The 27553-nt window shown below is 36.9% G+C and overlaps 2 protein-coding genes across 2 annotated transcripts in view; both read right to left on the minus strand.

The window, feature by feature from the left end:
* The window catches only part of LOC126878420 (SKI family transcriptional corepressor 2), a 30065-nt gene extending 24150 nt beyond the window's left edge, over positions 1 to 5915 (minus strand). Inside the window, exon 1 of the mRNA XM_050641188.1 lies at positions 5463 to 5915. The gene's annotated coding sequence lies outside the window, so the exon portion shown is untranslated. The remainder of the gene's footprint in view (positions 1 to 5462) is intronic.
* A 9074-nt stretch (positions 5916 to 14989) lies between these two features.
* LOC126863570 (mitochondrial import inner membrane translocase subunit Tim17-A-like) lies at positions 14990 to 17886 on the minus strand. Its single transcript, XM_050613836.1, has 3 exons — positions 16343 to 17886; positions 15472 to 15757; positions 14990 to 15189 (listed from the first exon to the last, which is right to left on the minus strand). Exons 1-3 carry the CDS (start codon positions 16433 to 16435, stop codon positions 14990 to 14992), a joined length of 579 nt encoding a protein of 192 aa, XP_050469793.1. The 5' UTR covers positions 16436 to 17886.
* Positions 17887 to 27553: the final 9667 nt, after the last annotated feature.

Consider the following 27553-nt stretch of genomic DNA (forward strand, 5'->3'; position numbering starts at 1 on the left):
AGTAAACCAACGACAACCAGAATGCTATAGAAACTAGAGAGAGATGGAAGGAACCCTCGATGTTGATTTTAATTGAAAACGCCTCCATGAAGGTATAGTGTGTATACGGCTACACGTACAACGGTGCACGCAGATAAAACCCATTTACAAGCGGGCATAGCCCTGACGTAGAAGCACAGAGAGCGCCAGTGCTCCAGCAAACGTCCCCGGGGACCGTAGAACGAGGGGGTAATTCAATTTGACACCCCCACCCACGCTTAAACAAGCCAGCACCCATCCAGCCCTCAACTCTCTTCCTCTGTCTTTCTTCCTGTCCTCTATATACGAGATATATACTGCTCTTTGTCTATGTTTCTTTCTTTTCCCTCTTTCTTTTCTTCTGTTCTCTATATTTGTCCTTTTCTTCCATTTTGGTCCGTGGATATGTATGTTGTGTCTGTATTTCACTCTATTTTTACCATCTTCCTCGTTCTTTCCTTCTGTTCTTCATGTACATATACATATATATATATATATACACGCACACACAGTATTACTTGTACCTTTTCTAGCATGATGGCAGAGGTTGTCTCTCTCCGTCGCGCAAATTAAATTCTCATCCACCGTGAAACAATGCCAGTATCCGAGCCGGAACAACCCCCTACTTCCAGTTCAGCTACCTCCCTCTCTTCAGTTCACCTGCACGGTTGGAAACGTTGCAACCCTCCACGATTGCAATCCCCTCTTCTCTATAGAGAAGACTCGGATGCCGTTGGTCAGCGGTTCGACAGATCGGACTCGAATCGACCGCATTAATTACTCGCTACTTACAATTAGTACAAACTAGAAACGGCCGCGTACGTTCTACTAATGGTCGTGGCGTTTGTTCTCCCTACTTAGCGGCACGTTCATTAGCTAATTGAATCGCGATCAAGAGAAGCGATCCTTGCTGTAGGTTTTTTGTTGGCGGCAGAAATTCGATGAGATTGAACAAGCGGAAGTTCTTGGATAAGAAGAGTCGTTGTCTACCTTTTCAAATTGATCGATATAAGTTACGCTCGATAGGTTAGTTCCAAGATTTCCAAGATTTTGGAAATATTTCTAATGTAAGCAATTTCGAACTTCTGAATAGAAGCACAAGATAAAAATATGGTAGAAATAAAATAAGGACCTGAAATAATTAAGACCTGTGTTTGACGATATCACTAAAAGTGCCCACAATTGATTTATACGGTCGTCATTATACGTATTCCAAATTTCAATTGAGATTTTGATCAAACATTTCCCAGTTTTCTCATTTATCGAGTTTCTCTTGCGACTCTTAGCTTTTATAAATTTGTACGTCGCTACCTTGCACGAATGCAACAAATCGCGATTCGTTAACCATTTTGTTTATAATGAATTATCGCACTTTATATGAAACCAAAAACTCTTCTAATATTTATGAACTACAGTGTATGCGTATTCAAATACACTTCGTTACTTAACCAATAAGATTCCTAAAGAAATAATAATAATTTCTGCACAATGAAACCGTGATCGAGACCGCGATTGCATCCTAACAAAAAAATCAGGATAGAGATAGAAATAAGACAAGAGTACAAGGACAGGAGTCGAAAGGTATAGCAAGAGGTTGCAGAGGCAAAAGTGAAAGAGAGAGAGGGAGAGGGAGAGAGAGAGAGAGAGAGAGAGAGAAGGTGGATAGACGAAATGAGAGCACGATGTAGTCATAATGGAAGCGCAGAGATTTAACAACGTTACAATGAACGAACAAGCTTACCCCGAGCCCGTCTCTGGACCCTCGGAAGCCTGCCGCCGCGCCGCCTCCAGAAGCCCGAGGATCGCAGATTGAATTGTAAAATAACCGAGAGGGGAACAATGCGCCTCGGTACAACATTGTGTTTGCATTTAAATAATCCGCGAGCCCGCGGGTACGCTTATCCTCGCGACTTCGTTCGCCGACTACTACCCTCCACTGCATACAACCATCCCTTATCTTGTATCGTGTCCATTTGTCTCACGTGCACTCTGCTTTTGCGTGCTTATTTCTCCGTGGAAACGGGAACCATTATTCCATACAGTTACAAACAAACGTATATATGATGGAAAGAGGTAAACAGAGGAGAAAGAGATTTTTCACTGGCTATGACATGGTACAAGAAAATAGTGAGATCGTATCCTCGTTGCTGTGTGGGAAACCTGTACGGAAGCGTGTACTTACGGCTCTAGGTCTATAACTTTTTAATTTGTGGCATGTAGGCTCCTTAGGCCAGTAGGGAATTAGAAAGGGAGCAATTAATATAGAAGAGATAATAAACGAAGTAGGAAAGGGCAGAGCTGTGGGTGAGGAAATTGGGAAAAAGGAAAATGAAAGTGCAAATAAAGAGAGAGGATATGCAGTTAAGTAGGTAAATTAGGCAATTAGATAAACATTTATAACAGATAATAGTCAGATAGATGATAGATAGTAAATACGTGATAGCAAAATAAGGATAAAATAAGGTCTTGTATGTAGATGATTAGAGGATAATGAATCAAAATCGTATTTATTGTATTTATAGAATACGTTTACGATGAACATAAAATAACTGAAATAGAATTCAAAAGCTCAAACATAGTGCTCAAATTAATGATAAAACAAAATCTCTTTCTCGGATATTCGCTGATTGCCTGTATATATAGTTTACATCATAGTTATAGTTAACAATCTATCTACTTTATTAGCCGATAATAATAGTATGTTACTGGTAAGTAGCATAAGTATACGATTTTATCGAATAAAGATGAAAAAGCTAGCAGTAATTAATAAGCTCGCAGACAAACGGCAGTTTCAAATTAAAAATTCGCAAAACGTAATCAGCAAACAAATATAAAATGTCTAAATCAGTCGACATAACCACTAGATTATTAATTATATATTTCAATTCAATATTAAATGCTTTTATTTTAACACGAGCACGAGACTGTTTTTGTCTTACATCAGGTTTCCTTTGCAATTCATTCGTTGGTATAAAAACATTTATATTAAGATTCAAAGAACAGCTCGCTACAGTTGAAGGATTGACCCGTCGCAGCAGCGTAACAAATTGCGTCTCTCTTGTAGTCAGAAATATTTACGTTATCCTAAACGGGATGCATTTTAATTCCTCTTTACAGACGTCAAACGATGACTCGTTGCTTCGACAATCTCCCAAGAGGATTACGTAATTTAAACAAGTGCCGCCTGTTATATTCCGCGTACCTAATGAAAAATACGAGAATGATAGGAGAGAAAAGAACGAAGTTCAGATAACTGGACACTCACAAATTTTAGATATTTAAAAGTTGCCCACTACAGTTTTTAAAGAGAATGAAACAACCAGCCCGTAATCTTTGCAACCATCTAACAACGGTTAAATATCTGTTAGAGGAAATTTGCCTCGACTTTTAGTGCATTATCTTTTATCCATAAAAATGCTATAAAGACGTTATCATATTAAATATATCCCTGATATCTGAAAATTATATAACTATATCTTGGTACGTAAAATTTGATAGATTTATCGTTTATTTTTAGAAGATTTATGACCCTAACAAGTAATTATCTTAGTTAAAGTTCAATAGAATCATAAAAGGTGAACTTGTTATGTTCTTTCCTGTATTTGCTGTTCGTATATAAATCGAACGAAAAGCATGATTGGTATGCACACGAGAAGATGGCGGACATATTTCTCGACGATGCAGATGGTTCGATGTCTCGACGAAAAAAGAAGCAATCGTTTACGAGTAGCCAAGCGAAAAATTACTGGAACACGGCGGAACTTTAGTAACTCGTGAAATTGCTCCCAGATGCTTGTAATATCGGCGAAACTTTCTGCCTGGGTCACCTGAGCCCCGAAGGCGTTCGACTAATATTAATTCGGACTCTCTAAAACAGGTTGTTGTTTTCAAGATCTTTCGCGAGTTAAATCCAAAGCGATGCACGGCTAATCTCTGGGCAAACAGTTTATGGTGTTTGCTTGACTATGCAACGTACTACGGGGAAACCAAGCCCCCTTTCTGCTGGATGTAAGCCCTCGATGTCCCGCGGGACCAGTTTACCCCCGACTCGTGAATCGGCTATCAATTTACTTAGAAACAGCCGTGAAGTGTCAGGCTACAGATTTTTATAACGCTTTGCGTATTCTTTGAGTTGGTTAGAACTGTTGTTAAAGGAAAACAAAAAGATCGGAACTGCAGATTTTTATAGCGCTTTGAGTATCCTTTGAGTTGAGTCTTATTTAACGATTACCAGCATTATATTTGATAAATAGTGTTTATACCGTGAATGAGATTTTGATTTTTCATATTTTGTGTTAATGATGTTTTTGATTTAGTTTGAAAGTATTGAATGTCAGAAGGTACAATCTTTTTACTTCCAATTTATAAGAAGTATCTAAAATATAATGAAAATAAAATAGTTTGAAATACAAATCATATTTAATCGCCATAGGTGCTGATATTAGTTTTGCCAACAGCATTTACATATTTTGAATAATTGCGAAAAAGGAGAAACTAAAACCCGACAGCTTTGGTTTGGTTAATCATTTCCACATTTCCAAACGTATGTATCTCACCTGTTCCTTATGACAATTCTAGTAAATCAATTTAGTTAGACTTCTCTAAAAGTCATAGAAAAGGTACACGTTTTACCAAACTTTGGAAGAATTTGACTTAATTAGTTCTAAAGGAAATAGTCAAATATTCTTCACATTTGTGAAAAATATTTCTTTTTATGGGTTTTGTAGGAATTTAACTAAATTGGTTTGCAAAAATCGTTATAGGAAGCACGCGAGGTTTGCGAATATAAAAATTATTAAATAAACCAAAGCTAACCGGTTTTAGTTTTTAGTTTTTAGTTTCCCGTTTTGTAATTTGAGAAAAATTTGATAATTTTCGTCAACTAATCGACTCACTCTGTCAAAACCGACAAATATCCACAAATCGTAACAAACCCGAGCCAAATACAAATCAACCCAACGAAACTCCATTCAAAGCACGTGCATCTCACACTTGAGTTCTGTACAATCAACTCCTTCCACACTATCACCAATCTCTCATATATAAAATGCGGATATTCATGCAAATTCAAATTTTTATGAATTTAAAATAGACTTATTTCAGTTGTTAAATATTGTAACGAATATCCCAGTTTGGATTTTATACATTTTTGCATTCTATGTGCATTCTGTGCACTACTGAACTTTTAATTTTACAGTGGTCCGCGAACTTTCCTATTCCAATCGCACTCTTGTGTCAGTAACTAAAAGAATTTCTCATCATCAATATCAATCAACATCAATAACGATTCTATTATATTTTTTTGAAACCGGAGACATTCTTTTAATAATAAAAAGATCACGCAAGGAAAATAATAGAATTATATTTCTCATAAACGTATGAAAATCTGCAGTCTATTAACATGTACTTGTGTCCACTAAAAACTCAATCAATTAAAGAAATACCTGTTTAATCAAGCCTTCCAAATCTCCTCCTTCGCCGATCACTGATCCTGGGTCACGTATAATCCGGCCACGAAAATCCCGCAATCAAAAATCAACCCTCTTTTCCTATTTCTCTCTCTTCCAATTTGTCAAATCGTTGTATTTGGAAATATCGCGTTCACACGAATCTACATAACAATTTCTAACTTACTGATATGTGTTTCTTCGTAGTAACTAAATCTACTAATATGTTTCTGACCAGCTCGTCAAACCATAAGGGAATATAAGTTCCACGATAAAACGCAACGTCGCGGAAGATCGAAGAAGGCTTTAGGGATCACCACGAAAATTTCCTAGGTTCGTTCCTGCAATAATTCGATCTGTAGAAAGTATTTCTCTTTTCACCTCGCTGAACCACGAAGAAACGGAGATCCCACGAAAAAGTGGAACGGACGCGGAAGATCAAGGAGCGCGTTAGGGATGACTACGAGCGACTGGCCGCGTTCAACGTTTCGCTACACTTTCCGAAACGTTCTCGTCGTCTCTTTCCTTCGCTGTAACTCGTTCCTTCGTCGCACGTAGGGAAAAGGGGAGAAAGATACAAGGGTTGGTTGAACGTAAAAGACAGAGATAGAAGAGGGTAGCGAAGAACCGCCCCCGAATGAGCTCGTCGCGTAACAACCAACCCCATAGCGACGATAACGGGGATGAAGGCGGAGCTTGGGGTAACTTGGCCGACGGGGGTGGCTGGCTCGCCTCAGGGGTAACTACAAACACGTACTTACCGAACATTATGATCATACTCGAACTCGAGCCACGCACACAGAAAGGACTCCTGAATGAGTGAGGGAGACACGATAAACGTGCACTCAAGGAGACGGTGTTTTCCAAAATGATAAATTCTTTTTAAAAATGATCAAACGAGATTTGTGTTGGAATGGTTTTTCTGATTTTTTGCAAGAGTTATAATTTTGAAAAAATTTGGTTTTGTGATTATTAAACTGCAAACGTTTATACATTTATGAGTAGCATTGAAAACGCAAAAATACGCAGTATATACATGTAGTATACGAAAGTGTGTATGTAAAATACCTAAAATACAGTGCTCGTTGTAATATCTAATATGTAAAGCAATTTTATACTTGGGTTACGTTTTTTTAACTAACTTCATAGAAGTATAAACTCGCATTAAACCGACTCACATTACTGACCGCGGTAAGAAATTTAAAAGCAGAAAATATACAAAAATATGTGAAATATCTAAAATAAAATACTCGTTATAATATTCAATGCATGTCTATTAAAATATGAAATTATGTAAATATCCATGGTTTAATTGCGTAAAAGTCTATCTTCAAAAAATAAATACGAAAATCGTATTTCTCTTGGTGCTCTCAGATGTCCGTATGCAGAGCACGAGCAACCTTTCACGCTTAGTCGGAGCAATCATAACGGAATATCATTTTTTAACCATCGACTATACCCAGTGTGTTCACCGTAACGTCACTGGTGACATTAATAAAATAATGCAGTCACGGATTTCAGGACACTCGAATGCACGGGGCTGGTTGAGAGAAACCAAGGGGGATGTAAAACTGAGACGCGACCTTATGTTCGTACATCGTCTCTTTTTCTAGGCGTGTCGAGCGTGAAAGGACGCGTGTCAGAGCGAGAAGGAATAATATAATTGGCAGGGGTCCGCAACAATATTTATTACACGTAGGGGTAGGAAAAATTCTAATGACCAACTGGGGTATAAACTGCACCAGCCTCTTTGCGGTTCGTTAAACGATATTTCGTTAGAGGGATCACGCTAGTTACTCGCAAAGATGCGCACTGACCTTTTTTCTATTCTTTTCCGTGATTCTTGTTTTTCTTTTTATTCAGTTTTTAATACCTACTTATACAGTGGTTCGATAAAGTATTCGTAAACTTATCACGGAAAACTGTAATGTGTGCACTGTGCGTATTACGTGGAACATTTTGAAATTTCATTAGCATTATAACGAGACGCGACTGTCATGATTGCATTAGTAAAATTTGAAGCCAGTCTGAACATGTATATAGAAGTTGTATTAGGTGAAAAATTGATATGCGGTATAAATATAATAAATGCTAAAGATGGACTGGATACTGAGAGTTATTAATATTGGGGCTAATTGATCGTTTAAATGCTTTTATCATGTGTGCGAAAAATGTGTATACTTGCATTAAATAAGGTAAATGTTGGATAAGTGTAGGAAAATCGGGACACAAGCTGGGCATCTATGCAAACATTTTCTCATACTTTAGATATTTTATATATTTTTGCACAACACATTCGTTCTATGGATTTTCGCATTTTCATAAAAATTCGTAATCTACCACTCTATAATCATAAATTTTCATTCTCTTAGGTCGCTAATAACCCGTGAAAACGATTCCTACGGTTTTAAATAATGGAAAAAGGAAAGTACAGTGGCAAATCAAACGTGTAGCTATAATTACGCACCAACAGTGCAGTCCATAAACCACCATTAACGCTTTGTATCCTTAAAAACGTATCCGAGCAACAGCGAATTACTCACAACGACTACCACTTATCTTCGGTATCGCGATTGGTTTTTAACAGTATCCAGCCGGATTTGATCGGTATCGTGAAACCCTCTGAAAGCCTCGTGTCTCGTACAAATCAGCCGCACGTTTAGCTGGTACAAGAAGCTGGCTTTAATACCCGACACACAGCCTCATCAAAGCGATCCTTTCAGTACCGATAGGCCACCAAGGGCTACAGTTAACCGTTCCATCTTCTTTTGTCCGGGACCTAGTTTGTGGTAGACTAGCCTCTACACGTTTACCAGTAAGTATCTATGTTTCACAAAACAGAAGATCAATTCGGTATAGTTTCATCGTCTGTGAAAGATATTTCTACCTATAATCGAGCGATTAACTCTCCTTTGACATTTTATGTTAAAATCTTGCTTTAGTTTCGAGATGAATATTGACAAAAATTTGAATATTTCACGATCTAAGGGTCGACGAAAGAAAAGTTTCGAAATTATAAAGTTTCTATATTTGAGCGTCCCAGAAGTCAAATTAATTGATCATTAATCGATACTAAAAATACTACAAATAAGCAAAAGGAAAAAGAAAGAGAAACGAATAAATATCAAGATTACAAAATCGCCGTCTCTGCGTTAAAAAACAAAAGTCTGCATTTTTCTCCGATAAACTCTTCGAAAGTCTAAGATCTTTAAAAAGATGACTCTAAAAATATAGTAAAGCTACGTCATTCACAATTTTGTTCTCGTCTACTTGTACGTCGTACTTGCGATACGGCATTAGCATAACGAGTTTCGATTTCAAGATCGTTTGTTCGGAGGCGACGATGCGTGGCTAATTTCTGCACGAGGGTTGTACGACGTCACGAGACACGCAGGTTTCATAGTCAAAACGCCTTGTTACATATGGGAAACGTCGACGACTAGAGACACCATTTCAATCGTGTAACCGTGCAAGTATCGCTGCGGGCACGCTGGCATACTGCACAGTCAATTAGTTTAATAGGCCAACAGTTGTTACACGACTAGAGGAGGCAAGGGTGTCTCCCACGTCCACTGTCACGCCCCTGAAGAATCCTATTACCGCCAATTGATCGATTTATCCGCGAAATCCCTTGCATTCTCTTTGATTTCTTCACTTTCGCTTGTAATCAGAAACTAAGAACAATAGTTATTTTTTAAATTTTTACGCAAAAAGTTATTGAACAAAAATTAATTTCTATTTAATTCCATTATCGATGGAAATGAAGAATTTTTCGACCGCCGATAACCGTTATCCGTGGTTAAAGTAATTTATGTCATTCATAACGGCTACCAGTAACAGACAAAATTTTAGTGATTTTTAAGTCATTCCTGACCAAAATCATTTGAATCAAGATGCCAATTCTGCAACTCTTGAAATTTGCCATATAACCGTTATAAATTATATACTTCTTTTCTCGCGTAGAATCACCCCCTTTCCGCTTGTACCACCAGTTACCAACCATCCTGTATATAATATAAATATCCCTGATTAAGGTATATCTCCGCAAGATAAAAAATGCCTCTCGCATATTCATATATTTCCATCTTACAAATCGAAAAAGCCAAATCCAAGAAATCCACGAGGTCGAGAAAATAGAGAGGAATCTCTGCAACGTGGAACTAACGCGAAAGGTCTACAGCATACGATAGAATACGTCTTAACAGGAAGCGAGATTTTAATTAAAGGGGAGACAGCAGAGGTTCGTTGCGCGCAAAGCGTTATGCATAATGTTATTCGGCGTATCTACTGTAATAAGTGTAATCCGCGCACCCCCGATCCTCTCGACACTAATAGTCCACGGATAATACAGATTATAACCCCCTTCCGTTCCTTCCCAATGAAACTACCCTTCGAGCTTGAAAGCCAAACCTGCTTGTCTGAACTGAACGTGTTTGCTGCTCGAATAGCAATCTGAAACAATTCCGAAGCAATCGTATAAGGTATCATCGTGGTCAGCACTCTTCCTCCTCTGAAATCGATTCGCGATTATTCGTCTGTTTCCACGATCGCGAATTTCTCTCTCTTCCGTGGCCAGATTGCATATAATGATTAGGGTTTACAAAATGATGCTTTCTTTGTCTTACCTTTCTTTTTTCATTTTTTGATAGATAGAAGTTCTTTATAAGTTTTGTTCTTTTTTTTATACTAATATTGATAGCGGTAAAAATTTGTTATATCGTACAGAGTAGAGTACGGTTATTGGAGTCAAAAAGATGTCCAAGTTAAACTAATCCAAGAAATTGATAATCCTAGCGACTAATTAACTCGCCTTCCTGGATTCCAACTTCTTTAGTTGTGTTCATGAAAATATGAATGTGTACAAAGGTCGTTGCACATAATAGATATTTCAAATAATATCTATGTAAATCTGACTTAAATGGCACTAATAAATAATGTGAGTGTTAATATTTTGACTAATTTAAACTATTAGCAGTTTAATAATTATGGTTAGGTTGCGTATAATTGCGTAATTTCAAAATATCCAATTCGGAAAGGTGCGTAATAGGAGAACACAGGGAGGCAACCCTCGGTTAAGTGTTAACTGTGCCAACAAACCCTGTTCCTTTCGCAACCCCTTACAACGTGGCAAAATACACGATGACCCTTTCCACCCTATGAACACTCGAACCTCAAGAGAGCTCGCCACTCAAACGATCGTAAACAAACTTCTGATCTCGTTTTAAACGTTTTCCACGCGTGCGAATCAACCGTCGACTAGCGAATCACTGCAAACATTTCCTTCTTCTTAAAATATGAACTTTATATCCGTACAGCAGGTTTCTTCCTTTTCGGGCTTGTTAAAAAAGCTATTTATATAGAAAACCTGTTTCATTTCGATTAAAGAATATTAAAGAAAAAAGTATAGGATATGTATTAGGTTGTTCGAAAAGTATGTAATAAAATTTAAGGAAAAGTACACCAAAAAAAAAAATATAAAATGGAGGTAATAATATTCTATAGAAGAGAAAAGAGAAGACTTCGCATTTAACATTAATATTTACTTTTAGTAATTTAAATTTTACTTATATTTCAATCTAAATTTTTTAAAACGTAGTATTGTATGAAACACGAAGAAAGCACAATAGAAAAACTGAAAATATCTTTTAAATTAATCACATATTTTCACATACAAGTACTTTAGTGTCTCTTTCTAGAGAAAAAAGACTCATCGCTAATTTGGTATATTAAAAAAAAATCTCTGAGAAATTAGAGCTATTAGAAATGAACTTCTTTTATTTGTATCTATTATGATAATAATAGCTTTTTAAATTATTTATTAGTAGAAGGTTTGTGAATTTGCGAGTAGAAACGAGTAATATCTTTGCAGTATGATAACAAAGAATTAAGTTACGTAGTTTAAACTGCGTGATACTGTGCTATTGATCTGATCTAATGCATACCAAATTTTGTAAAAAGTAATTTCATGTGAAGGCCATAGTGTGATCATCACTGATATAACATCTCTACACGACAATTGACGTAAGTTCATTCATGTTCTCATTTAATCATTCATAACAATCATTAAGCTAAATATAATAATAGAGTACGATAAAATTCATAATAATTTAATAAATACTGTAATTGCATTTGCTACGTGTACGTTTTATCATACTTGAAAATAATATAGGATAGAAGGAGAGTTTGGGAAAATAGTTAGCCGCAACTAGGCTAGGTATTTACTATTTCAAGGTTTTGTTCGTGGTTGCTCGTAAAGGCTATAATAGGTATCGTGTACAATAGAATATAACCATCGGTGGTAAATTATGTGGGGCACGTGTCCTGGCATAAGTATAAAGAGATTGAGCTTTTGTTCGATCCGTTTTCGACGACGTCTCGAAAACGTGTCGAGTGAGGCATGGTCATAAACGTCTCAATAATGGCTTTATTATGCGCTCATTTATACACGTTTTCGGAGAAATATCAAATAAATATGCCTGTCAGGGGAATTTGTTATTTTCTTCTACAATACATACGTATTATAGGTTTATTTGAATATTTTGTTAATGCTCTTTGGATTCTTTGAATTTGCTTAATATCTTTTTATTTTATTTTTTTTTTAGTATGTGACATATATAAATTGACGTGTATTATTTGTCATTAGGATAATATTAATTTGTGGAATTAAAAAACTTTTATTTTTTTTTTGTCATAAATGCAAAAATTTATTTATCGAGTATTATATTAGATATGAAAATTGATAGAAATATTTAATATAAAAAAAATGTTTTTCTCTACATTATATTGAAACAGATTTTGAAATATAAATTATACTTTACAAACGCTTTTCAGAAACATTCGTTTTATTAAAAATAATTTTTATGTGTAATTTTCGATACACATAATATTTAGAAATTAAATATATGAAGCTCTTCGTTAACTTCTAATCAATATGACGCTACAGAGTTTTTCTTTCATTGTCTCAAATTGATATTGATATTGATGCGATGGCCTCCTGTTCTTTTTTTTCAAAATTCTTTCTCATGAGATGATACATTTTCATGTTATGGAGTTACCTGCCGTTTAAAACGAGAGCAACTAGCAATGACGTTGATAATTTGAATATGATACATATTTAATTTATTGCTGATACAAGATAATTTACCAATAGTTGTATATAATACTTCTGAATTTATCGACCGAAGGAAAAAATGCGTCTTATTGATTGAGTGTAGATAATTCAGATTTCGTTTATGATCAGTCAATTTAAAAAAAATGATACGTAAATTAGTGCCACTGATTAAGAACAGAATAGGAGTGACATGTAATGCTCTTTCGCCCCCAACATTTTAGGGATTACCTGACTCTCTTACCGTTTTTATGTCAAATGCGACATTACCGATTTAGTGGTTTGAATTAAAACTAAAGTCTTGTATGGTACGCAACCCACGATATTCTTACAATATTACACGGCGTTCCACGACAAATTATCAGTTCATTGCTTAATTGTTATAAATTAATAGTATAGATGTTATAAATTAATTATTTAAACTTTATAAATTAATGGCTTAAGTGTTATAAATTATTAGCGTGAATATTATAAATTAATAATTAAATAGTTAAGTTGTGCTGTACAGTCAAAACATTGACTAATTTTGTTAATGGTGATACCTGTTTGGTCGGTAAGTACCAGAAGCTAGTTTATCGCATATTGGTAAATATCTATTGTATCTAACGGTAACTTAATGGTGACATTTGCATAATACATTTGTACTCACAAATTAAACACATCAATTACATTTATTTTATATTTTACAATTTAACGATATTTTAAATAAATTGGATTAAAAAAAATTATTTTACATTCGTAGACTTTTATGCTTTATCGAGCTCAGTCGATAAGTACCATATGACGTAAGTGATTCGTTCTTAGTACTTGGTCAAGAGATGTATCTACAATAATACACACTTAGTTTCCTAATTATGAAGTTTGTTAAGAATGAACGCATTAGGGGTTAATAAAAGTACAAAATAAATGTTTTTAAAAATATTGTACATATTTTTTCTGTGTTCTCTTTACGCTGATTACATATTTGACACAAAATTTGACAGTGTTTCTCGAATCAGGAACAGTATCATAACCACCTTTTACCGGCCGAATTAACAAGGTAAAGGAATAACAATTCCATCATTGCTAGAGGAATGTTTCTACACATTCTCATAACGATAACCTGAGAAATATGTTTTTCGAATTTTGAAACAAGTGTGTTATATCCATTTGTAGAAAGAAAGACCAATCAGAACAGTGCGTTCCTTGTAATTGTCTACATTACTACATTATCTTCGACATCTCTTCTTTGCCATCAATGAATACAGATCTGGTAAGATAAATCGGAAAAGGTCTAGATCGTTTATTGCAAGGTGGTAATGACTGTTTTGACAGCGGCTCGCTCTTCGACCATCATAAACCGTTCTGAACGATGCCTCTTCCAGCCCCATTGTCGTCGACACCGATTGGAATCAATATTTACACTCAAGCCCGTGTAAGCCATGGATTACCAGAGGCTCAACCGATCCTTCCAACCCTTTTTCGATTGAGTCAGCACAGTCAGCGACCGTTCACTGAGAAATTTTGCTTGAAAGGGGTCCCGTACACGCTTTCGTTGTTAAACAGTCTTTTTCGAAGCAACTCAAAACTGTGTGTTTCGGTCGAGGCCAGTTTAAGCGATATATCAAGTAGTCTTTTTCAAAAGTACTCAAAACGATCAAAGGCCACTCCTATGCTTTTGAACGATTTTTCACGCCTTTGAAAAAGGGTCCTGAATCCAGGAGTTAGGTTAGGTCCTCTCATGGTTGGGTATTTATACGGGGCGAGCATCGAACAATATGAAATTTCGTCGATCGTTATTGTAGCGTGTTCAACTGGATGACGATCGCGATGCATCGGTGCACGCGCGTGAAAGCTGCCCTATTCGAGCCATGGATAATTCGGAATTGGATTATCGCGGCCGATCTGGGAATCTACGGTCGTTCTTTAATCAAATAGGTGTAAGGTAGAGAGAATGACGCTGTTTTGTTTCTTTCGAGTGGGAAGATGGGAACAGAGATTTTTGGAATTTGTATTTGAAGCTGTCTCGTGTTGAAATTTTAGCTGATATTTTTAATTGGCCACTAATACTTTATAATAGAAAATACTTTATAGTTGCTTCAATAGTTTATTACATAACAATAGATAAAAATCTAGATACAGTTACAAACAAATATCACATACTTTTAGCAGCCACGCGCAGATAATGGATGAGTAATTTCTTCTAAAAACTATATAAATCGTTTCTCACAAAACTTACTTTCTAACAAAATTTCCCGCGTTAAAACTTAAACAAAATATTCCTCGCCGCTGTAAACGCTTCGAAAATCACAAAGAATTTCTTTCGCAAGATGCAAATACAATTTGTACAAATACATAACCACTATACCTCACTGCCAAACCTCTAAAAACACTCTTGAAAAATACAATAGAAAATAAAGAAGCTTAAGAAAAGTTCTCATCTACCTTTGATCATATCAACCTCCACGCTATTACCATTCATCTGCATCGGCACATCCACGTTAATCGGCGCGCCAGTGAAACTTATCCTCGCTTTCGGCGCAAGTCCGGTGAACTCCGGAAGATTCTCCATTTCGTACATCTGCATGTGTTGAGCGAAAGAATCTGCGTGAAGTCGCGTCGCCATTATTCCGAATCCTTTCGGAATCAGAGATAAAACGTAACGATTATTTTTACAATTTTTACGAGAACATCATCGAGTAAATGTTAATCTTCGTTTAAATGGAAAATAGCAGTTTAAGTGGCAGAATATCGGCTAAGCTACCGTAAAGATGATAGATAGATAGAAATGAAAATGAAATACTTTGTATTTCTTTCGAGCGAAGTGTTTCTTTCTCTACGGTATAAGTGTGATGTTCGCACTACGGTAATTTTCGACCGTTAATGGCTAATTTAGATTATAATGATTGCGATGCTTGCCTTCAACGAGAGCTAAGAAGATGCCACCAACGGTAGCGCTGCCTATCATCGATACAAATCCGGTTCTCGCGGCCAAAACGCCTCCAGTCAGCGCTCCGCTTAATATGGAATTCCACGGGTCTTCTTTACGACGACAGCGGATCAAGGTGCACTCGATAGCAGAGAAAAGGCCGCCCCAAACAGCAAAGTTGCCGGAGATTTGAGGAACACGGTTTTTTACTGTCGTTAGGCCGCCGTGGAGGCGTCGTTGGAATCCCGATGGTGCGTTTCGGAAACCGATGGCGCTCTGCTTGAAGAGAAAAATGATTAGCTCTCAGTTGGTATACTGCATGCATCATTGGACAAAATTAAATGAACAAAAGTAACACATATATCCATTCTAGAAGCGACCGCGCTTTAAAGATTTTAAGGTTGCAGTTATTCTTTTAAATAGATTTATACAAGGTTTTGTATAGATTAATCGATGCGTGCTTTGATTCTTTAAACGAAAATAATAGTATACTTGTATCTAGAAATGTGTAGCTTATATTTTTAGAATTTCATCAAATGGAGCGAAAGACAAGGAAAATATAAACAAAAAAGCATTGCGTTATCCCTCCTCCTCTTTCGTGTTTGTAATGTTTTATAATTCTTCTTTTACCTTTTCTTTCTTTTCTTTTCTACTGTCCTTAAATATATTTTCATTCATTTTTACATTACATTTTCAAACTGGTTTTAAATTCTGCTAATAATCACGTCAGTAATGACTCATAATACTGTTAATGAAATTTCAGGATATATTATATACCACACGCATAATATACACATATAAGAATCCTGTGGTAAGCGTTCAAATAGTCAGTGAGCAACTGTATATGTATAAATGACTTACTTGAAAAAGTGTGCCACAAATGGCGCCCATGGTGAAGGCACCTCCGCAATCGTCCACTATTCTCCAGGGACACGGTTCACGATTATATTCCATGTTGTCAATTACTTACAAGTTGTCTTTGAGACAATAATGGTAAGCATAACCGATCAGTACTATTCTTAACAATATTTCTTCATAAATTTATCGCTCATGGTTTTACCTTGATTACGTCTGTAACGCTACGTATTATAAACCAAAGTCTATTCACAAGTCTTCTTATAATGATTGTAAAAAGAGTATTAATATAATTGTAAAATATTTTTACAAGATTATCGTGAAGTTAGGCTACTATCGTAAATCACTTGAAACTATTAATGAATATTATCGATTTCTACCGGCTATTAATTTGCATATACATATATATATATATATATATATATAATATTAATATAATAATAATAATAATAATATTATTATTATTATTATATTATATATTAATATTATATACATGTTAATGTAGAGTTGAAGATACGTAGACAGCATCAGGTCCTATATTTCATTTTCATAAAATCTTTCTTTGTTATATGAAAGTTCTACCAAACAATATGGAATTTGATATACTTTGACCTAATTAATTAGTACGTAAATGTTACAATAAATACAACGACGTGTCGACATCTTTTGTAGTCATCGTAAACCTTCCCACGATAAGCAGATGAAATTTGTTTTATCCATTAAACGTTATAACAAGCGTTACCTATACTTTGAATGTTTTATATAGTTTTGCATATTCTATGTATTCCTGCAACATTAAGTATAAATGCGTAAAAATCCGCTATCTGATAACAAGTGCCCGAATACTTTTATGAGCCATAATATTTTCACGTAACACTTGTTCGGTAGAACTTGGCTTACTCAACGAAGGGGTTAAGTTTGGTAAAAGCTCAGCAGGGAACAAATAATACGTGAGCATCCTAAGTGAATAATAAACATCTCAGTGGGGTTAGACACTCGGGGTTGCGCGTTTAAGGTGGCCATATTGGTCTCTTAGCCTCCGGCCTCGGTTCTTATTTATCCGACTAGCGTTCATCGTGGCGACCCTTCTCGTACAAATGATTATTCGGCTATTATACGATGATTACCCAATGGTACGTGGGTGTAACACGAGAAATAAGTGTGCAGTTTCATGTCGCCACGGGGTCCAATGACAGACTGAATAAATCCATCGAGTGTTACCGCGTATTTAACGCCGCGAAACACATGTTCGTACATCTGTACGTATAAGTATTCTTTTCGGTGTCGCTTCCCTCCAGTTGCTTTCGTAAATAATTATTCTTGATTCGTAATATTGTCCTTAACTTATTAAAGTAATTTGACTGGACTTTCTCTTTCAACGATAAAACGAGATATATATGAGCTATAGTTAATATTGACCAACAATTAATTCGTTTTAATTTCGGTAAAGACCGAAGAAGATCATTTAAAGTTATCTGAAGATACGTGAAAAAAGCATAGTACATATACATACAGTACATACGCAAAACTTATCTATTTGAAACACCCAATTAATTTAATCGTTTCACAATTCAAAATTTCGCTACAATTTCAAGTAGATATATAGAATAAGGATTGTCCGAAGAAGGAAAGCGCAGTACGTGTGCGCGTGCATGGCCAGGCTTTCCGCTACTCTTTTTCAAATTGAATCTCACGAGCCGACGTGGTTTATGGCATGCAAATTGGGTTCGACCTCCTCCTCTGCTACCCTTTCTGCCAAATCCTAATCCAATCCGCTTCTGCGTAAAGTCTACCTACCCTACACTTTTGTACGAAACACCAACCTGAAGAGCATAAGCACCTTACCACCAACCTTCACATGCCAACTGTTTCCACGAATTTTTCGTATTTTGACGTCATTTGTACCGCTGCTCTTCAATCATAACTTTGCATCGGAATGCTCGCATAGAAATGCATTTTCGAATTATTTCTATGTAATAAGATAAATTTATACAAATATTTCAATTCACTTACGAGAAAAACGTAAATATTACACGCATCCTGTTATCCGATCGCTATACATACTAGTACTATCTACTGTTCTTTTTATAAAAATTCCTAGTTCAGTTTCAATACTTTTCGTACAAAAGTATACAAATTCTTATGTGCAAACGAATATAAGAATATTCCATTTCACAACAGAAATGAAAAATCGCGAAACAACCAACGAATTCCGAAAAAGGATGAAGCTAACAATAAGAATCTATAAGGGATAACGAACAAAGGAATCTATATGACAATAAGGAATAATAATTTGCAGTAGACATCGGGATATCAAGATCGAGAGACATCGATATTATCGGACAGCTGTCGCGTGGCGTGGTGGTTGTCTCCGTGGCCGGAGTCGGCAACAAAGGGGATCCCCTGTTTTGTTAATCGTTCTCCATAATGGAAACTGAAAGGGGTCCTTGTGACGAGTCGCGACGTAACGTTAAATATGTACGTGTAAACGGTCGTATCGCGGGGTGCGGCCAAACCACGCATAGTATTCTTTGTAATGGAATATGAGATTGAAGTATTAGGTATAACATGAAGTATTAGCGATTAAATGACTGGTGGATTTGTGTGGACGAGCACGATGTTATCGATGAAGATATCGAGAATAATAGGAAACGCAAACTTTTTTACTGAGACCTATATCAATCCTATAAATAGTATCGTTACATTATCGATGACTGTAATAATTTACGTTTGATTACTAAAATATAATTCTGTTCTGTGCTCTAGACTCTCCGTGATAAAGATCTTGACATAAGATTTAAAGGTTTTACCGTAAATATTAATATTGTGATATTAATTATAACACAAACAGAGAGACGTTTAATTAAGGAATCGATGGGAAATCATGTGAAACAATAATTCGCTTCGTGATTTACGTGTGTGGAGACACGGCACCCCATTTCTAACTTAACCAACCGCTTAAGCACCTCGCACGAACGACAAAGGGGTTTCATCCCCGAAACTCCTGGACGTACTGATAGATTACACAAATGCTCTTTGCGGCAACAACATCGGGAGGGTTGCAACATCAACGGGATCCCATCGACAGCGGTTACCCTAAAATATTCATTCGAAACTTCGCTGACGTTGGCGACATTTGGACGTTAACCATGACGGTAGAGTGGCTTTGATCTTGTATTCCTGATTGTCGATCGGAAAGAACCGTGATTTTTTCAAATCCCCTGCATCGATCTTTTTGATAGCTAATCGTCCATCTTAATATTTATGTCGACTGTAATAATATGTCGAGTTCTGTTATCAAACGCTGTTAGTAGAAATAATTCGTGTCTTGAGATTAATATTATTTCGAACAGGCTCTATTTCGAGAGTGACTGTCAATTGATATCGTTTATTTTTAACGACCTACATTTTTAAAAAACGATTGTTAATTAGCATTATTTTTAACAATGTTACGTGAAACTCGTGGCGGGCCATGAAATTGTTATTTTCTACAGACTTTGGCTATGTACGTTGACACGGTTCACTAACTGAAGCCTCTGCTATGGTCCGTATTTAGAGAACCTAGGAAAACACTCGACTTGTTGCAACAGCCGTCCACAACCCTGTCTATGTTTCAGATCGTTCTGAATGCCATTGTGTTCCTGGGCCTGGTCCACTAATAATAACGTGTATCTACGCCGACGGTGTCATGATTCTTTCGAATAAGCAGCTCTTCGTTTCACAGAATCAGGGCTACGCACATTTTATTTGAAATGAAGATAATATGGAAGCTAAGTACAAAACTGTGTTGCTTAAGGTTCTATGTCTATAAAGTAACTTTTTCTTTTTTATGAAACAAATTGCGTAATCAATATTATATCTATTAAATTTCTTCGAAATGAGCGTAAACTAAAAACGAATTCAAAAGAGAAACTTAATGATTCGCTGTAGCCTTTTTGTACGTATTTTGCAATAAATTATTATTGACAAACATTTCGACAGAGTGAAAAGTAGTCGCTAAATGGTCGCTGGCTTTTTTTAAAATTAGTTGTGGATGGTTATGTGTTTCCTCTGCGGAGCAACAACCTCATGTAAAGATGAATGTGTCATGCTTGGAAATGAAAGCAAATTACCGTCGTCTTCAAATTGAAAATGATTGCTACTCTACAGATGAGTATTAGTTTCTTGCGGATAGTCTCGGAAATAATTTCGGGATAATTAGAAATTGCTAGGATTGCACGCTACTAGGAGAATTTTTTGAATTTAATAAGAGATTTTGTTGCGTGGTTATTTAGAATTAGTATGTGGAAGATATCGTACGATGGTTTTAACCATTTCTTAGATAACGCACGTTTTTATACAAACTTAAGCCTTCAAATATTACGCTTGTCGCTGTACTTCCAATATTCTATATAATTTCGCACCTTCTAGTTTTCCAGAAATGTATAAACATCCGCGAGCTAATCATATTAAATTTGCAAATAAGAAGGAACAAATTTTATTTATGTTATTAACGGTCGATGAATTTTTTTGGAACCCTTTTTACGCTTTGTTTCCGCTGATCCGAGAAACTTAAAATTTGAATCAGTTAAAATCCAAAAAGGGGGACGAACCAACACCTCCGACCACGTTTAAATCAAAATTTTCGCGCGGGGGCGCGCCAGAGCCCAAGCGGAAGTCCTCGAGATCTCTCGAACCACCTTCTTGATTTCGTTGTCGACGATGTCCACTGAAACGTGACCGCTTGGCCGTGTAACAGGATTAGAGGAAGGGGAACAGATTAAATTTCGAGATATTTAGCCGGACCGCTGCACCCGTCTACTCTTTCTGTTAGTATGGCAATGTCCATCGGAGGGAATAGTAGGATTTTCGGCAATATTTTGGGTGTTTAGCCTTTGTCGCGGGACACTGACCATTGTCGCGTGAAACGATGGGCGTGGAGTTGCCGCGTGAAAAGAGGAACCGGCCACCTTCTTCTGTTCTTCCCCTCCATTCTCTTCGCCCGTGTCCCTTACGCGCCTCTTTTTCGAACCACAAAGGGCCTGTGGCCCGATACTTAATTTGCGCTGCACGCGTTCCGATGACTCTCGAATTTGCCATACTTTTGTGGCCTCTTCGAACGTTTGAGTTCTATGGCGTTGGGCTGATTGTCGAGGAAGCGGTCTTTGAATTGTAATGTTGGTATAGTACTATGGGCAGCCTGGTGAACTGTGGAAGCCATCAACACTTGTATAGTGCATTTTCACCTCTTACAGTGCTGCATTTGAGAAATAGTTTTCATATATAGAATACTTTCGAAACTTTATACATATTTATGTTTATCCGACGTTCGATTCAGAAAGTGGGATAATTCGAAAAACGCGTTGTTCGAATTGTCACTGTAAGGATGTTACAGTCGTAATTTGGTCGGTGAAGGATGGTTATGACACTCTTCTTCGACCGAGAGCGTGCAATTTTATATAGGATACCTCTATCGATTGACTTGATAGCGAAAACCTTCACGTATTATCGTAATTTAAAATAATAATTTTTGAATTTCGCAAAGTTTGAGAAGGCTTTCTCCATATCATTAAATAATCATTTTCCAAATATTTTGAGTGTAACGTTTAAATTTGACCAGAAACTTTATTCTTTCCTTGAAGCATTCACCCTCGAAAACTCTATCACGTCTATCGCGTCTCGTTAAATCTCGAAAGGCCACAGATGTAAACAGAAATGGCATCCCGTGGAGCGATTCCCTTCTTCCTTCGCTTCCGCTTTCAAGTGGCGATTCGTTATTTCATCGTTGCGCGCGTCATCGCCTTCTCGAGGGTACTCCGTGTTCTCGAGTGCTTCACTCTCGACAGTTTCACGCCTTGAAAACGAACTACTAATCGATGTTAATAGCGTTTCTTTCGGGAGTACACGTGCTGGCAGTTTCGCTTTCTTCAAGTTGTTTGGTAAATATCTGTATTGATCGTTGAAGGGTTAAAGGATTTTAACAGATGAAATTTCTTTCGGAGATTGGGTTGGGCTGCAGAGATTAAAAATGATATTATAGAAGGACTCGTTACAAAGCGGCAGATACGTTCCGATGTGTGTAATTAGACTACAGATTTATGTAAATTCATATTTTTAAGTTGTGTAAGGTATTATTTCACGTGCTAAGTCCTATAAACGGTACTATACTTCAAATATTTGATGTATCTTTGCACAACATGTGCATTTTTCTACCTTCAAATTTTCACTAAACGCATAAAAATCCGCGGTTGATATATGTATAATATAACATGTAACACACACCCATATATATACCACGTATACATTAGATATAACATGTTACGAGTAAAACACTTCAAAATCCATTAAACTCCCATACAACTTGTCACAATTTGCCACATAACCATTTACCTACATTATCCCCGAAAGAAGATCCAAGAATCTCGTGAAATCTCATGCTGGGAAACAGGGAAGCCCCCGACGGGACTAGCACGATAGAGTTTATAAATTATGAATATTTAAGCAGAGAGCGAGACAGCGAGCGCAGCGTTCCCTGAAACGATATTTTCCTATCTCGGTGCAATAACGTCGCGCAATGTAAAAGGGATGCTTAGGAAACAGGATGGTACACGTCACTAAAACGGTAGCATCCCTTTGAGAGCCAGCGTCAAAGCTAATGGACCTTCTCTCTTCTCCACAAGGTTCTATCATGTTTCTCTTCGCCTCTTGTACCGTTTTCTCTCTTCCTTTTCTCTTCGGTACACAGGGTGTTCCAGTAATCGTCGTAGAATCGACAAGGGGCCAACTCAACGTGAAGAAATACACCGAAGACATAGAATACAATTTCTTCATACGGCGCTTCGTTGTCGAGAAAATCGAATTTGAAAATTTATTTAGTGCAAGGGAATTTGGATATGGGTAATAGTGCATAATCGACGAGAGCTTGTTAGGTGCGGAAAGACAAGAGAGACGAACGGATCGTTGTATGGGTATGTGTGCAATGTAAATGTATATGTAAATGTAAAGTTCACCTGCCCTGTGCCGCGAGGCTGAAAATTGAGTAAACTTGACTAATTGGCAGGAGGTTATTCTAAATGCCAAAATAGGCGAAAAACGTGGAGTAACATTCTCCCGTTTGGGGCTTCATTTTCAAGATAATAGAGTTTGGACGTGTTTAGCTAAGAATTGACACAGAATTATACCTGATTAATTTTCAAATTTCATTCTCTTCGTAAACGAAGTGTCCTATGAAACGTTTGATTCTACCTTGTTAGACTTACTTTCACCGGAAGAGTAACCTCTTCTCAATTATTCATTTCTATCCAGTCCGGAACTAGCCAAGTCTAAGTATGCTTTCAAACTTGATTTTCTCGAAAACGAAACGTCAAGTGAAAAAAACTATTCTACATCTTCGACTTACCTTTTATATAGAACTACCCCTGTCTTATATCTGTATCATCAATACTAAAACATCCTGTATTCTCTATATGGTTCTTCATTTTCTAGGATGGCTCTCTCTCTCTCTCTCTCTCTCTCTCTCTCGTTATAAAGGGCGTCACGGGGGCCGAGGCCAGAAGCCCTGCTAATGTTTAGTACCAGTTGATTGCAAGCTCGTTAGAATATGCATAAAGCACCGTTGTTAAATGCTCTTTCTCTTTGCGTGGTGTGCTGGAGTGAATTTAATGGATGCGTGGTGCTACTCCTGAGCCGTGTCTGAGCACGCGTGCAGCCGCAGAAATGTTGCTGGTGTCGCTCGATTTGGTTCAGAGTAGGATTTTCAGCGGAATGGAGGGTGTGAGAGGGGGTGAAGTTAATTATGCGAAGGGAGGATGGTGGTTGTATGGGAAATAATATCTGTAGTTATAAGACGTTAAAGGGAATTGGAATATTGTTCGGGAGAATTGAATGGGTTGCGAGGAGGATGAGATGGAAAATGGGAGTTTAAGGAGGAAGTTGTACCTAGTATAGCTTTGTGAAATATCTGCTTGCCTCGAGACATTCAAAAGTGCTAGAACATCTCCTGTTTTTAGTGAAACTTTGAACAAACACTTTTTAATAAAATTGCTGGTATACTTGCTTTACCGTAGAAAATATCAAGTTGAACGAATCATGAAAACATAATTCATCTATAATATTTCCTAGTTTTCCAACAAATACATATAACTGTTTCGTGAGTTTGATGCGTTCTGTTAGCCAATCTGACTGGTATCGCAATGGTATGTAAACTATTTAAAGTTTAGTATTATTTACATCCCATTTCTTTTATTCACAGAAACACGAATTCGTAGTAAAAATTCGTAGTTTAGTTAGAATGATACACTAACTATACTTTCAATTCTAAGTAGAATACTATGTATTGAATTTAATTCACGCGTTGTTATTTGGATTCTCAACGATTTCAAAAGCTCGTTTCCGTTGCCTGGAAATCTTCAAGTTTGGTTTATCGGATCCTACGTTTTCGCGAGCGTTTAGAGGGAGTTTGAAAACCGATTAGGAGTGTATTTTGAAGCATCAAAACTAACAGATACCTTGTGCAGTCCGGCTACACGAAACTCGACCGCCCATGCCTCGAAGTTGCTTGGTCGCCTCTCTACCACGACATTTATTAACCTTGCCATCGAAGTTACTCAGTATCTATCTGTTCTGCCCCTGGATTACATACCTGGAGTATTGGCAAAGCAGAGATTAACGACTTACGTGGTTTAACGAAGTTACAAATAGCTCACTATCGAACGATAAAATTCATTGTCCCAAACCGTGTTCCATTATATTCCAGATTTTAAATGATATAATTGTGTGATTTATTTGGAAATTGTCCAAGATAAAGAGAAAAATAGGTGTTTATGATACTTGTATTATAGCACTATAAAGGAGAACGACATTCTTATGCAGTCAGTTAAATACATCCTTGAAATATAAAATATTACAACAAAGACATTAGAGTACGAAATTTTCTGACGTATCAAGATACATATTATTAAGATGTTACACAATTTATCCGCTTTTAGTTTTATTAAGGAAAAGAAAGCTTCGTAATGTCTAATGTAATTTTATGCCGAAATTTTCGTGAGCTCAATGTTTGAACTTTTTTAATATTTGTATTCTGTATTATGTTATTCGTATCTGATTTGCAATAGTTCCAACATACGCTTATTTCGAAATAAGTAGAAATACTTATCGAAAGAATGCTTACTTAAATATCGCCCTAATATGCTCTGTCTAGAAAAGTACCAACATACTCTATGCGGAAAAAATAAATTAAAGGAAGAACACGAATCGGCAACAACCGCGAGGAAAGAAATGGGAGAAGCTGTCAATCGAGCGCCATACATCTGCCACTTACCCGACCTCGATCGTTACAGTACCTTTTTTCCCACAATGACGCTCCATTTCGTCACAATTATCGCCATTATTCGCCGCGAGAAGAGCATTTTAGCCACGCTACACAATGGACCGGTATCTATATACATTCAACCGATGCTTGCTATATCTACACTTAGCTAACACACATACACGCGCGCGCGCGCATAAGAATTGTTCACATACGCATCGCGCGAGTTGGAGCTGAAGCAAGGGCAAAAATCGAGCGGCGATCTTCTTTCGTGGATCGTCTCTCGTTTTATTGTGTTTTGACAGCAGGTTTCGTGTGGCCACCGTTGCTTTCTTCACGACAAATGATACTGTTTCCTTGGCTACTGCCTTGAGATTTTATCCGAACGAGTTTTTTTGCCGCGAAAATAGCAATAAGGACACTTGAATGACTCCTATTTCACAATCGTATCTGATCGGTCCTAATATAGAGTTACTGGAACATCGGGATGAGATAAATGGGATGTTGGATTTGTTAACAAATTCTTCCTTTCGTGAAGTAGGTTTTGTCGCGAAGGTAAACGGTGACAGTTCGCTGTTTGAACGAATGACCATTCTTCGTTAAATTCCGATTTCATTCGATGCATATGCTGCTTCCAATTGACACGAGCCGGTATTTCCGTGGACGATACATGGAAACGGAAGAACGCGGGAACGCGACAGTAGTAGGGGCGATATCAACGAATCATGAAGAGGTAGGGGGCAGTGAAGGGGGCAGAAGGGTGAAACGAGGGTCGCGGAGGGGCGCGAAACTGTTATTTGCAATGAAACGCAACAATTGCAATCGGAGTCGATGCACGCCGTGTCAGCGTGTTCTGTAAACGCGCCATATTGCAGCTGGGCCGCTCGTGAAAAATAGTGTTTTTGTGCAAGCCGAAACGGCAGATATGAAACCAGCATGGCGGATGCTTACAAATAGTTGCAGGGCGGCGCCTCCATATAAATGCGCGTACCGGTTCATTTTTCTCTCTCTTTCTGCGCCTCTCTCTCTTTTTCTTTCTCTCTCTCTCTCTCTCTCTCTCTCTCTCTCTTTCTCTCTCTCTAGTTCTGTGTCTTTTGTTGTAACGTTCGTATGTAAAGACGAAAAGGACTCTGTGAATGAGGGACCGTGTTCGTTGCTACGGGTAAGTGGAGGGAATTCTGAAAAGTGGCCCTCCCCTTTTTGAATTAGGTACCTAACACAGTGACTAAATAGGTGATTTGGAAGTTGGAAGTTTGGTCGAAGTTATGAAGCAATGATTTCTCTGCTGGGAATACGGGAATCGATTAAAATTTGTTCGTCACGGTATACAAGTAGGTACCCTCTCGGATATTCAGCAATCATAAATATACGAATACATTTCATATAATATGGAATCGTTGTTATCTGCACGTACAGTGGTGTGAAAAGTTATCATCCAAATAGATTCTTCGCTTTATATTATATTCCAAAAGTGATACCTAACAAAATTTTAACTAACATTAAGTATGGGTAACATACGTAATCGTATTCATCAAATTCTAGATCTATCAGTTTTTCACTTAGGTACGAAACAAATTATGTAATCATAATTGTATTTATCAAATGTCTTCATAATGAACATGAAGTAACAAAAATAGAAGACTACAGTGCAGTCGTCATATACTCATTCGCAACAGCTTATTTACTATAATTATTACTATTTATTATTTAATATTTTCGCAATTCATTTGTTAATTTACATTAATATTACATGGTGCAAATATATTATTACAATATTACGCAGCAAAATCAACTTCGAGTGATTACTTACAGACTCGACTTTTTGTTACAATTACGGAGGAAAGAAAAAAAGTACCTTTGCCATTAGTAAGAATTGTGTAATGAAACACTCCCTAGTTGAGTATGAAAATTAATACATAAGTAAAGAA

This window comes from Bombus huntii, chromosome 3 (genome assembly GCF_024542735.1).
Source record: "Bombus huntii isolate Logan2020A chromosome 3, iyBomHunt1.1, whole genome shotgun sequence".
NCBI classification, from domain to species: Eukaryota; Metazoa; Arthropoda; class Insecta; order Hymenoptera; family Apidae; genus Bombus; species Bombus huntii.